Source organism: Ictalurus punctatus, chromosome 2 (genome assembly GCF_001660625.3).
Source record: "Ictalurus punctatus breed USDA103 chromosome 2, Coco_2.0, whole genome shotgun sequence".
Classification (NCBI taxonomy): Eukaryota; Metazoa; Chordata; class Actinopteri; order Siluriformes; family Ictaluridae; genus Ictalurus; species Ictalurus punctatus.
In genome coordinates, this window is record NC_030417.2 from 22,000,976 (window position 1) to 22,013,058 (window position 12,083).

Below are 12,083 nucleotides of genomic sequence, written 5' to 3' on the forward strand. Positions count from 1 at the left end.
CAATATAAAACTTAGAAACTTTTGTATCAGACCACTCAATTTTTATTAGAGCGAAAGTATAACAACAGATAAGTGATCCTGTTCCAGAAGCAGCCATGCAAGCCCAAGCCATGACACTACCTCCACCATATTTCACAGTCGAGCTTGTATGTTTTGGATTATTAGCAGATCCTTTCATTCTCCACACTTTGGCCTTTCCATCACTTTGCTAGAGGTTAATTTTGGTTCAACTTTAGTGTCTCATCTTTGTGTTTCTTTTGTTAATTCCTATCTGGCTTTCCGACTCTTACTGTTCATGAGTGGTTTTCTTCTTGGGGTATGGGTTCTTTATTTCTTCTCTCTAAGTCTTCTTTGAATGGCTGATTGTGATACATTCACCCATGCCCTGTGGAGGTTGTTGGTGATGTCACTTTTTGGGTTTTTCCCTCAGCTGTTGTTGTTTTCCTTGGCCGACCCATTTGGTGTCTGTTGCTCGATACACCAGCAGGTTCTTTATTTTTCAGGACATTGCAAATTATTATTTTGGCTATACCAAATGTTTGTGCAATGCCTCTGATTGATTTTCCATCTTTTCTCAGCATCAGAATTGCGTGTGTTTACTCATAGACAGCTCTTTGATCTTCACGATGGCTTATCCTTTTTTAATAACAAATGCAGTCTTTACAGGTGAAACTGAAGGCTAAAACCAAGAGTAGATGTCCATGGCTGTTTATTGTTTAAACAATCAATCTAACAGGACACATCTCTTAGTCACATGTTCCAATATTATTTCTCAGCTACAAATTGGGTGGGTTGATACAAAATGTGCTATGTTCTATGTCATTTAACACATCTACATATAAATAACAGGAAATAAAAGCTGAAAATATAAACTCTCTTCTAATATTCAACTTTTGATCTCAAACCCAAATGTCTTCAGACTACAGCAAAAACAAATGTATTGGCCTTGCCATTCCAATAGTTTTGGAGGGGACTGTATACTTATCTGTTGAAGTCTTGTTGCCGTGGTATCATAGTATAATTTTACCATGGTATACAATTAATATTTTAATTGTAATATGCCTAATCATGGGAAAAATAATAGGAACTTTAAAAAATTTACTCATTTCAAGTACTCATTGCTGGGACTGCTTGTGGAGTTAATGATAATGAGTCTTTATTCTTTATAAAGATGAGTCTTTATTTATCTATGTATATGCACAGTGAAATTCTTTTCTTCGCATACCTCATCATGTTAGCAAGTTGGGGTCAGGGCACAGGGTCAGCCATGATACAGCACCCCTGGAGCAGAGAGGGTTAAGGGCCTTGCTCAGGGGCCCAACAGTGGTAGTGCTGGGGCTTGAACCCCCAACCTTCCAATCAGTAACCCAGAGCCTTAACCGCCAAGCCACCACTGCCCTAAGAGTTCTGACCTATCTTGAACAGCTTGTGATTTTGGACACAATTATAGTTTTGTTTCTGTACTCCAAAGCTGTGATATGTTCTGTTTTTTTGCTTCTGTTTTCTTCGGCATCTTCCACTGCTGTAAGTGCATCCATTCATCGTCAGAGTTTTGGCAGTGAATTGCTACTGCTAGCTTAGCTTTTTACGTTATACTGTGTGATGTCTGAGATTAGAGCTGCAACAACTAATAGATAAAATCGATAATAATCGATTATGAAAATTGTTGTCAAGGAATCTCATTATGGGTTAGTTGATCTGCTTGCGGCACAGGGTATGTTTACTCATTACGTTACTTCTGTTCCGAAAAGTACCCATCAGAGAGTAAATACTAAAATTATGTCACAAATGAAAAACTATACACTTACACTATGCACAGTGTACGCTACCATCTAGTGTGTGGATTTTAGAAAGGTAATATCATCTCAAATGGAACTCAAGCATTTTTTTACTAACTGGAAGTATAAGCCGTATCCCAGTCGATGGCGCATGACGTGAAACACACGTAATGCGATGCCGGTAGCTTTAGCAGATACCCAGAGTCAGTGAAAATAAATTTCTTGTTATGTGTTCGTCAACGTTACATTTTATACCCAACAATACCTGAGTCATCATCAGACAGAGGGGTAAGGCAGGAGAGCATTTTATATTTAATGCAAACTTTGCAAAGTGGAGCTTGTGAAGCACAGAAGCACAACAGTGATGCACAACTTTATATCCAAAATACTCCACTGTTCAAGGGGCTGGGGAAATGGTTGTGAATTGCTTAAAAGATTTAGTTTAATTCCAGTTTATTGTCATGCTATATTTGCTTGCTTGCAGTATAAATTATGTTGTTTATTATAACGGAAGTGATCTGTTAGTAACGAGGTCACGTTGCTCCTCACTTGCAGTGTACTGTAGACCCAATGATAAACAGTGGGAGTGCAAGTACAGTGAGGGTACGTCTGACCTCTGTGATTGCCGACAAGGGTTTTGCCACCAAGTACTAAGTCATGTTTTGCAGAGGGGTCAAATACATATTTCCCTCATTAAAATGCAAATCAATTTATAACATTTTTGACATGCGTTTTTCTGGATTTTTTAAATTTTTTTTATTCTGTCTCTCACTGTTCAAATAAATCTACCATTAAAATTATAAACTGATCATTTCTTTGTCAGTGGGCAAACGTACAAAATCAGCAGGGGATCAGATACTTTTTTCCCTCACTGTATGCATTTCCATCTCTTTTTCTGATTCTGTTCACAATCCACAGAATTCAGCAATTGAATCAAAGTGTCTTATTTGTGACCCAGGATGGCCAGTGAAACCATGGCTCCTACTGTTACTCTTGCTAGTGAGGGATATGACCAGATTAAGGGACTGGCCTCACTGGATGGACTTATTTTCACAGATGAACAGAGAGTTGTGACGTCCTTAGCCAGATCATTTATGCCTGTGGGTATGATTCCCTTGAGCAGTGAGAAGCTTGAAATTATCCTGAGATTATCATGTATGCTATCAGGTGGGAACCATTCCATAAGTGGTGCACATCTCACCTGTTGGACCTAGTGTAGTACCAAAATGTTAGATAAAATTCATAGACCTGGCCTGAAGCTAACAATAGCTATTGTAACATACCATACAAACTCAACTGTACTTATTCACAAATCTGGGATAAACAAGGTTTGACCTGGATGTTTGCATCACACATGGTTTTATATGTATTAGAGATTTCATTATAGAGAACATATTATCTTATACAAATATATTAATTATTTGGCAGAATAAAACATTAAATAATTAAGAACTGACCTTGATACAACAGCTTATTCAATTATTTAAGAAATCTAAAAGTGATGATATTGTGGCGTATAAAAATGCAAAGTGGCTGTTTACCTGTAGCTGTTATTGTAATAGCCCCTTTAATCAGCCTTCAGGATTGCGCTCTTCTGATTTTGTGATTAATATGGATGCACATGGTAAGGGACTGAAATATGGCAAGTAGCATCAGTCAAAAAACTTTTTTCCAATGCAAGAGGAAACATAAGACACAACCAAGATGGCACCCACCATGGCAGACATCTCTGTGTACTCCTCCTGCAACCATGATTATTTGTCATTTATTTTTGTTTGTTTAGTCATTTTGAACTCCTTAAATGTACATATATCATCTGCACTGATTAAATATAACAGAGAAACGCTACTGGAAATCAGAAAACAAACCTACGGCCTAACTTTTGGATCTGGATTACCTCCAGCGAGGCCCACCAACACTGGAATCAAGTGATCAGTGCAGCCGGGGGAAAGAGTGATAGAAGCACTGACGAGGCAAGAGAGGTGGGCTACATGCTAGGCTAAAGGCTAGGGCAAACCGACTGCCTCTCCCTAGCCTACTGCTAGTAAATGTCCGACCCCTTCAAAACAAGCTGGACAAACATAGAACCAGGATCATATCGCAGCAAGAAAATAGAGATTGCTGCACAGTCATTTTCACAGAAATCTCCCCATCGGACAGCACACTGGACTCAGTGGTTCAGCTGAAGATGCACTCCATCCACTGCAGGGACTGTACAGCAGCATCTGGAAAACACAAAGCTGGGGGAACCTGCATCTACATTAACAACCAGTGGTGCTTGGACATGCAGATGGTCAGTAAACACTGCTCGAATGACGCAGAACTTTTATCAGTGAAATGCAGGCACTTTTATCTGAGGAGAGAGTTAATCACTATTTCTCCTGGTTGTTTACCTTCTGCCACACGCAACCTCTGCAGCAGCACTTAGGATTCTGTATGACACTATAAACACACAAGAAACCACACATCCAAACACTGTGTTTATTGTCACAGGCAACTGCAATCACTGTGATTTACGGAATGTGCTTCCAGTATACCACCAGCGTGTTAATTTCCCTACAGGGGGGGGGGGGGGACATACTAGACCAGGTGTACAGTAATGTGAAGAGTGCATAAAAGGCTGCACCTCAACCTCACTTTGTACAGTCTGATCACATCTCACTGCTCTTCTACCCCACATACAGATAGCTCCCGAAGCAAGCCTTCACAGTAAGTAAAACTGTAAAAGTGTGGACTGAAGAATCTGATCAGGCGCTTCATGACTGCTTTGAGTGCACTGAGAGGGACGTGTTTAAGAACACTGCTATACATGAGGATTGTACTCTTGACCTGGATTAGTACACTTCAGTAGTAACCAGCTACATAAGCACCTGCATCGACAACATTGTGCACACTAAACAGATCCAGACATACCCCACCCAAAAGCCATGGATAAACTGTGAGGTTTGGTCCATACTTCATGCCCAGTCAACTGCATTTGTCTTAGGTAATGCCAGTGACTACAAGAAGGCCAGATACAACTTCTGAAGAACCATAAGGGATGCCAAGAGACAATACAGAGTGAGGCTGGAGTGTCATTTCACTACTGCTGACAACTGGCGCATGTGGCAAGGATTACAAAATATCACAGACTATCAAGGCAGAAGCAGGGGTGAGATCATTGACAGCCATATCACACCAGATGAGCTCAATGAATTCTGTGCCTGCTTTGAGGCCCTCAACACTTGGGAGTAAGCTGGTTACTGGGAACACACAGAACCCACATTCCAGGCCACAGACCAGGCCTTTTGGAATAATGTGCTCTGGACAGATGAATCAAAGATAGAGTTGTCCATAGCACCAGCAGACATGTTTGGCACAGACCAAAGAGAGCTTTTCAGGAGAAGCACCTTATACCAACTTTGAACCATGGTGATGGAAATGTTAGGGTTGAGATTGCTTCACTGCCTCAGGGACTGAACAGCTTGTATTCATTGAGTTCACTATGAATTCCACATCATATCAAAGAGTGCCTGAAGATAATGTGAGGCCATCTGTCCAAAAGTTGAAGTTCAACTGAAAGTGGACCTTTCAACAGGATAATGGTCCTAAGCACACTAGCAAATCCATCAAGGGATGGCTCAAAAAGAAGAAATGGAGGGTGATGGAATGGCCTAGTCAAAGCCCGGATTTGAATCCCATTGAAATATTGTGGGGGGACTTGAAATGGGCAGTACATGCAACAAAACCCTCAAATATCTTGCAACTGAAAGAATATTGCATGGGAGAGTGATAAAAAAAATTCCAGCTAGCCGATGCCAGAGACTGGTGGACAATTATGCAAAATGCCTACAAGAAGTTATTTCTGCTAAAGGGGGCAATGCTAGCTTCTGAGGCCAAGGGTGTACTTACTTTTTCTACAGAAGAATATACATCTGATATATTGATATTTCTGTTGAAAAAATTATTGAAAAAGCAAATTTTCCTTGTGGTTTTGTTCAAGTGTATCACCTTTATTAATAGGCACTGTTACAAAAATGATAAAATGTTTGCTTGTCCAAATATTGTCAAAAAGCCAACAGTTTCCATGGAGTGTACTTATTTTTTCACATGACTGTATATCTTTTATTTACATTAATATTTATTAATAGTGAATATATATTAATCAGTGCTGGTCCTAGCCCATTTGGTGCCCTAGGCGAGATTCATCCTCTAGCCGACGTTTTGCATTGGGTGGGGGGCCAACTTCACACAGTTATTGTAAATCCATTATCTAAATAATTTAACACCACAAAAATGACAAATGATATAGAAATTATAATAAGCTTACTTTTAGGGTTTTTTCATGCTTTGCCTTTTCTTCTTTTTTTCTTTTTTGAAATTGAGCTCCCGATGGTTTTTGTCACTTCAATTTGCATCTCAACTAACAATCTTGATTGTTACTGCCGGTAATACATCAGCAGTATTAGCATAAAAATTATGCCATGATCATTATCGTCCATAATGCCGTAAAAAAAAAAAAAAAAAAATCACACACACTTCACGGCCATACAGACACACCGACGTTGATGAATAAGTATGTTGTACTTTTTAGATCATGAGTGTTGTGTTGCACTTAATACAGCCTTACACACACTGCCGCTTATTTACATCGGCAGTAGGGGTGCCAACAAACCAATTTGACCAAACAAATTTTCAGAGGTAATAAAAGACATGAGGAACGGTAACTGTGGATCAGTGCTGTTAATCAGATTCGGTGGGGGGTGGCGCCACAAATATGGTGACATCCTAGGTGAGTGCCTATGACGCCTAATGGATTGACTGGCCCTGATATTTATACATTTATTTTATTTAAAAAAAGGACAGTCAATTTTCATACTCACCATGATAAAAGGTCCAGATGAGATGGCTTGACATGAGTATCAAACCTTTCTCTTTCAGTATGTGGCAAAAACGGAGACACTTAAACTTAAGTTAACAATTAAAAGAAGCAAAGAGATCAATTGTTTTCCAGGGTCAAACAGCAATCTTAATAAATAGATTGGTATTACTGTGAATAATGACCATTACATTCCAATCATTCAGCTATTCAGATGAATACTGATTCAAAAGGATGCTCATACACTCACCGGCCACTTTATTAGGAATATTTGTACACCTGCTCAGCCATGCAATTATCCACCAGCCATTCATGTGTCAAAAGTGCACTGCATAAAATTATGCAGATAGAGGTAAAGAGCTTCAGTTAATGTTCACCTTAAATATAACAATGGTCAAAATGTCATTTACATTGACCCTGGCAGGGTTGTTGGAGCCAAGGGTCTGGTTTGAAAATTTCAGAAACTGCAGATCTCCTGGGATTTTCATACACAACAGTTTCTGGAGAAAACAACAACAAAACAAACAACCAAAAACATCCAGTGAGCATCAGTTCAGATTTGAGCTGACAGGAACCATTCTTTACAATCATGGGGAGTAGAAAAGTATCTCAGAATGCACAACACACTGAACCTTTATGTGGATGATCATATACAACAGCAGAAGAGCAGAAGACCACATCAGGTTCCATGCCTTTCAGCCAAGAACCGGTATGGTACTGTGAAAAAGTATTTGCCGCATCCCAATTTCTTTTGTTTTTGTGTATATTTCATACTAAATTGTTTCAGAAATGAAAAAAGGCAACCTTTGTAAACACAAAATACAGATTTTTAAATTATGTTATTCACTGAAGCGAAAAAGTTATCCAATACCAACTGGGCCTATGTAAAAATGTATTTGCCCCATAGTTACTAATTCCCCAAATCTATGAAACAGCATTCAAAATGGGGTTCAGATGGATTACATGTAACCAGGCCTGATTACTGCAAACCCTGTTCAGTTAAATCAACATTTAATAGAAAGTTTTTAACAGCATGAAGTTGGTTAAAAGGTCTTACCCCATAACATACTATGCCAAAATTGAAAGAAATTCAAGAAATGATGAGGAAGAAGGGGATTGAAATACATCAGTCTGGGTTACAAAGCTATTTCAAAGGCTTTTGGACTCAAAAGAACCACAGTGAGAGCCATTATCTGCAGACCTACAGGCCTCTCTTGCATCACTAAAAGTCACTGTTCATGACCCTACTATCAGAAAGACACTGGGCAAAAAATGGCATCCATGGAGGAGTGGCGATGTTGAAAACCATTGCTAACCCAGAACAACATTAAGGCTCATCTGAGTTTTGCCAAAACACACCTTGATGATCCTCAAACCTTTTGGGAGAATGTGAATGTTCTGTGGATTGATTTAGTCAAAATTGGAAAAGGTTTGGAAAACAGGGGTCTCGTTATATCTGGTGTAAACCAAATACCAAATTCCACAAAAAGATCATCAATACGTGTGGTCAAACATGGTGGTGGAAGTGTGAATATGTAGGGCTGCTTTGCTGCTTCAGGGCCTGGGCAACTTGCAAGAATTCAGGGAAACATGAATTCTGTTCTCTACTTGAAAATCCTAAAGTAGAATGTCCGGTCTTTAGTCCGTAAGTTGAAATTCAAGCGCAACTGGATTATGCAGCAAGACAATGATCCTGAGCATAAGTGAGTCCTAGTCCTAGAAGTAAGTGAAAGACTGATCTCCAGTTATCGGAAGCGTTTGGTTGCAGTTATTGCTTCTAAAGGTGGAACAACCAGATTTTAAATTTAAAAGGGCAATTAGTTTTTCACATGGGTGATAGGTGTTGGATAACTTTTTTATTTGCTTCAATAAAAAGCAAAAACTGTATTGTGTGTTTACTCAGGTTGCCTTTGCTTTATTTTTGAAGTATGAATATCTAAAACTATTTAGTATGCTATATAAACAAACAGATAAAACAATACTTTTTCATAGCACTTTATCTGTGTCTTCAATGGGCACAGATCCACCAGAAACTGGACAGGTGAAGATTGGAAATCCATCGCAGATCCATGTATAATTTGTTACTGTAGTTTCTAGTGTGAAATAGGATACGTTTGCTTATGAATGTGGCAGCTGTTACAATCCAGCCCTTTAGTGGAAAATGTCACATATGCTGTACACATGTGCAACATGCATACACACACAAACACACACACACACACACACACACACACATACATTTAACTGACAATATATAACTGCATAATTTCCTCGTCTTTAGCTTTTGTTTTTGACACATTTCATGTAATGACAGAAGCTGCTGTACCTCATGACATATCCCTGTCTTTCTCTCTTTAGTTGATGGCGTCCATCGGCAACAGTTCTGCAAAAGCTAAATATGAACAGATGGTACCAGCGTTCTATTACTCCCCAACACACACAGACTGCCAGTGAGTAAAGAACTAGTGTTCATTATATGCATTTTGTCTTAAATGCATTTTGTCATTGTGTAATGACTGTGACCATTAACTATGCTGAAATGGGCTGAAGGAATACTCCAACCAAAAACTAGTCTTGTTTGTTACATGCTAGTAGGAGCCAGAGAACATGATCACACAAGTTCAAAACATGCATCAGTATTTATGCCAGCAAGATTTTCAGTACTCTACTCAGTTCTCACTACTCTCACTACTTCTCACTACTTGCTACTCAGGTGCTTTTGTGGCCGCTTATCCTTATCAGGGTCATAGTAAATCCGCTACCTCTCACAGGAATATTGGGTGCAACGCATGCATACACCATGATTGTTCATGTGGCTCTTTCAGTTTATTGAAATTACCTGCATACACTTCACACCTCTGGAGTTGCCAGATTTTGCTGTTTTGGAAGGAGTTTTTCATTACCATGTAGACCAGCACCTTTTAATCAAGCACCTGTCTTATTGGCTGTCAGTTGCAATACAATGTAACATGAAAAGACAACAAAAATGTAGAATAATAAAATTAATAGAATAAGACAATGTTATGTGTTAATAATACAGTATGTAGAAGAAATAGTAGACTAATATGTTGAAGGTTGTCATGAAACGTACTAGTCCTGATGATCACGTTAGTTAGTTTGCAATTACTAAAGTTTTGCCCACTGTAATTGACCACAAGACTGCAATAAGTTTTATTTGTTTATTTGTGTGTTTGTTTTGTCTACCTACTTACTAAATGCACAGTTTTGTTTAATGTGCCCATGAGACTAAATCGAGGTCATTCAATCATTGTAATCTGTGCCCATGTTATTGGTGCAGTCATCTGCAATCGTTTATAGCTCAATATTGTGTACGGTACTTCATAATTTTTAAATAATAACTAATGCGCAAAAAATGTGGACTTATGTACTAGGTCAAAATTTTATCAAACAGAGAACTCCTCACAAAGCATGCTTAATTAAATTCTGAATATGGCTCATAGATATGAAATGTTAGATTTTTCACTGGGTGAATCCAGGCTTGTCAGTAACACCTTCATCTTGAAGAAGGCAACTTTCATATGTGATAAGTAGTTCTCTATTTTCATTAATTCTTACATCCAGATAATGCCCATTGGGCTGGCCTTTTTTGGGGAAAAATTTAGTTAAGTTTAGTCAGTTTTAGTTAATTTAACTGAACTTGGAAAATTGTCTTTTCCAAAAGGGCAATTTTGGAGTGTCTGCCTGAGATCAATGATCAATCTATAATGTACAATACACACACACACCCTCACCATGCAACTTTTCTACATTAGCACAGGGTGAAATTCTGGAATCCACCTTGCTTAAGAATATTGTCTCATTAATAATACTGTCACACTGTATCTTTTGTGTGCAGTTTCGTTTATGACCCCACTGTGGTTAATTTGTTATAAGACACACTAAGACAACTGCAGGTACAAACAAGGCAATGAGTGATGTTGGGTTCATGAACTGCAAAATCTCCCAAACAAAACGGAAGGAAGTAGAGAGAGTGTGTGTGTGTGTGTGTGTGTGTGTGTGTGTGTGTGTGTGTGTGTGTGTGTGTGTGTGTGTGTGTGTGTGTGTGTTATGCCTAATGAATGTCAACTTCTGGTCCTTCTGGTACCTTGTCCCCTTCCTTGATACCAAACTCTGGCTGGTAAGTGCTAAACAATTGTAATTAGGTTACCAAAGACTAATGGTTTATTACTTTTAATGCACGTACTAATTATTCTATTAACATCCGCAATTTGATATATTTGCATTAGGTAGGTCATAAAAATTATATATTGATCAGTCTTGTTATAGCGTATTTAAATGCTATAGCATGCTATAACTGCTTGTTTAGGAATAGTATTATAGCAGTTTTGTAAGATGATTAAATTAGGTAGCTAAATAGTTTATTAATGAGTTCTCTGAGACATGCATTGTTTCAGCTGGAATTAATCGATGGTACCTGCATTTACAAGGTAAATAGATTTCAGTGTTCTATTGCCAGAATATTGTAGTGGATGCAAATCCATTATTTATATGAATTACTTGCTTAGCACACATGCTTGTTTTTTGCTTTACCATAATCTTGGGTCATGCATTGGCAGATGTAGACATTATTACTGACCATAACAGGGCTACAATGGTTACTGACTGTTACTGACTACATAAAATTAAAGTTTTTATTCATGCAAATGGAAGGCAATATCAGTAGGATACAAATGTATGTAATGCCTGCACAGGGACCGATTGTGACAAAGTTCTGCCCCTGGTTATTAAAGAAGATGCAAACACCAAAACTGCTTCTGTGATGGTGTGATGGCTAGAAGAAGCAAGAATATGAAATAAATATGTGCTTTTCCCTCACAGGCTGCTGCGGGAACAGTGGATCCGAGCCAAATATGAAAGGAATGAGTTTATGTATGTGGATAGACAAGAGCCATACTCAGCAGGTAAGAAATATCCTGTCTTTTCTCTATATATCTCTATCTCTCTATGATTAAAACTCTCACATACCCACTGACATGCACACTTCCTATGTCTTTTGTTTCATCTATCTACCAGTGTTCATCTGAAAGCCTGAATCCATTGATTATGACTTTGTGTGTGTGTGTGGACATTGTCACAAAGCAGCTTTATAGAAATATATAAATTCGGGATGTAAATTTTAAATTGATAAATTTATCCCTAATGAGCAAACCAGAGGCTAAACCTCGAGAGTAATCAGACTCAAAAAGGAACCTATCTTCATCAACAAATAGTGCAATTAGAAATAATTCCCATCAATAACTGTGTTTTACATGGTTAAAAAGTACAATTGTGTAAACAGGAAATTCATTAGTTTTCAAATGAAGTCTATTTTGTTGAAGTTATCTACTGTTGACTTGAGACTTGACTGCAAAACTCTTTGTGGCAATTGCAGTCCAAAGCCATCTTCATGGTTTGTAAGTGTTACCATCCTCAGTAATTTCATTGAT

The 12,083-nt window shown here is 38.3% G+C and overlaps 1 protein-coding gene across 2 annotated transcripts in view; it reads left to right on the forward strand.

The window, feature by feature from the left end:
* Positions 1-12,083, forward strand: part of LOC108276756 (arf-GAP with dual PH domain-containing protein 1) — a 52,769-nt gene that overhangs the window by 16,793 nt on the left and 23,893 nt on the right. For both annotated transcript variants that reach the window (XM_017488664.3, XM_017488672.3), the window contains 2 exons: positions 8,995-9,086; positions 11,476-11,558. In XM_017488664.3, the coding sequence (XP_017344153.1) occupies positions 8,995-9,086; positions 11,476-11,558 (175 nt within the window). The remainder of the gene's footprint in view (positions 1-8,994; positions 9,087-11,475; positions 11,559-12,083) is intronic.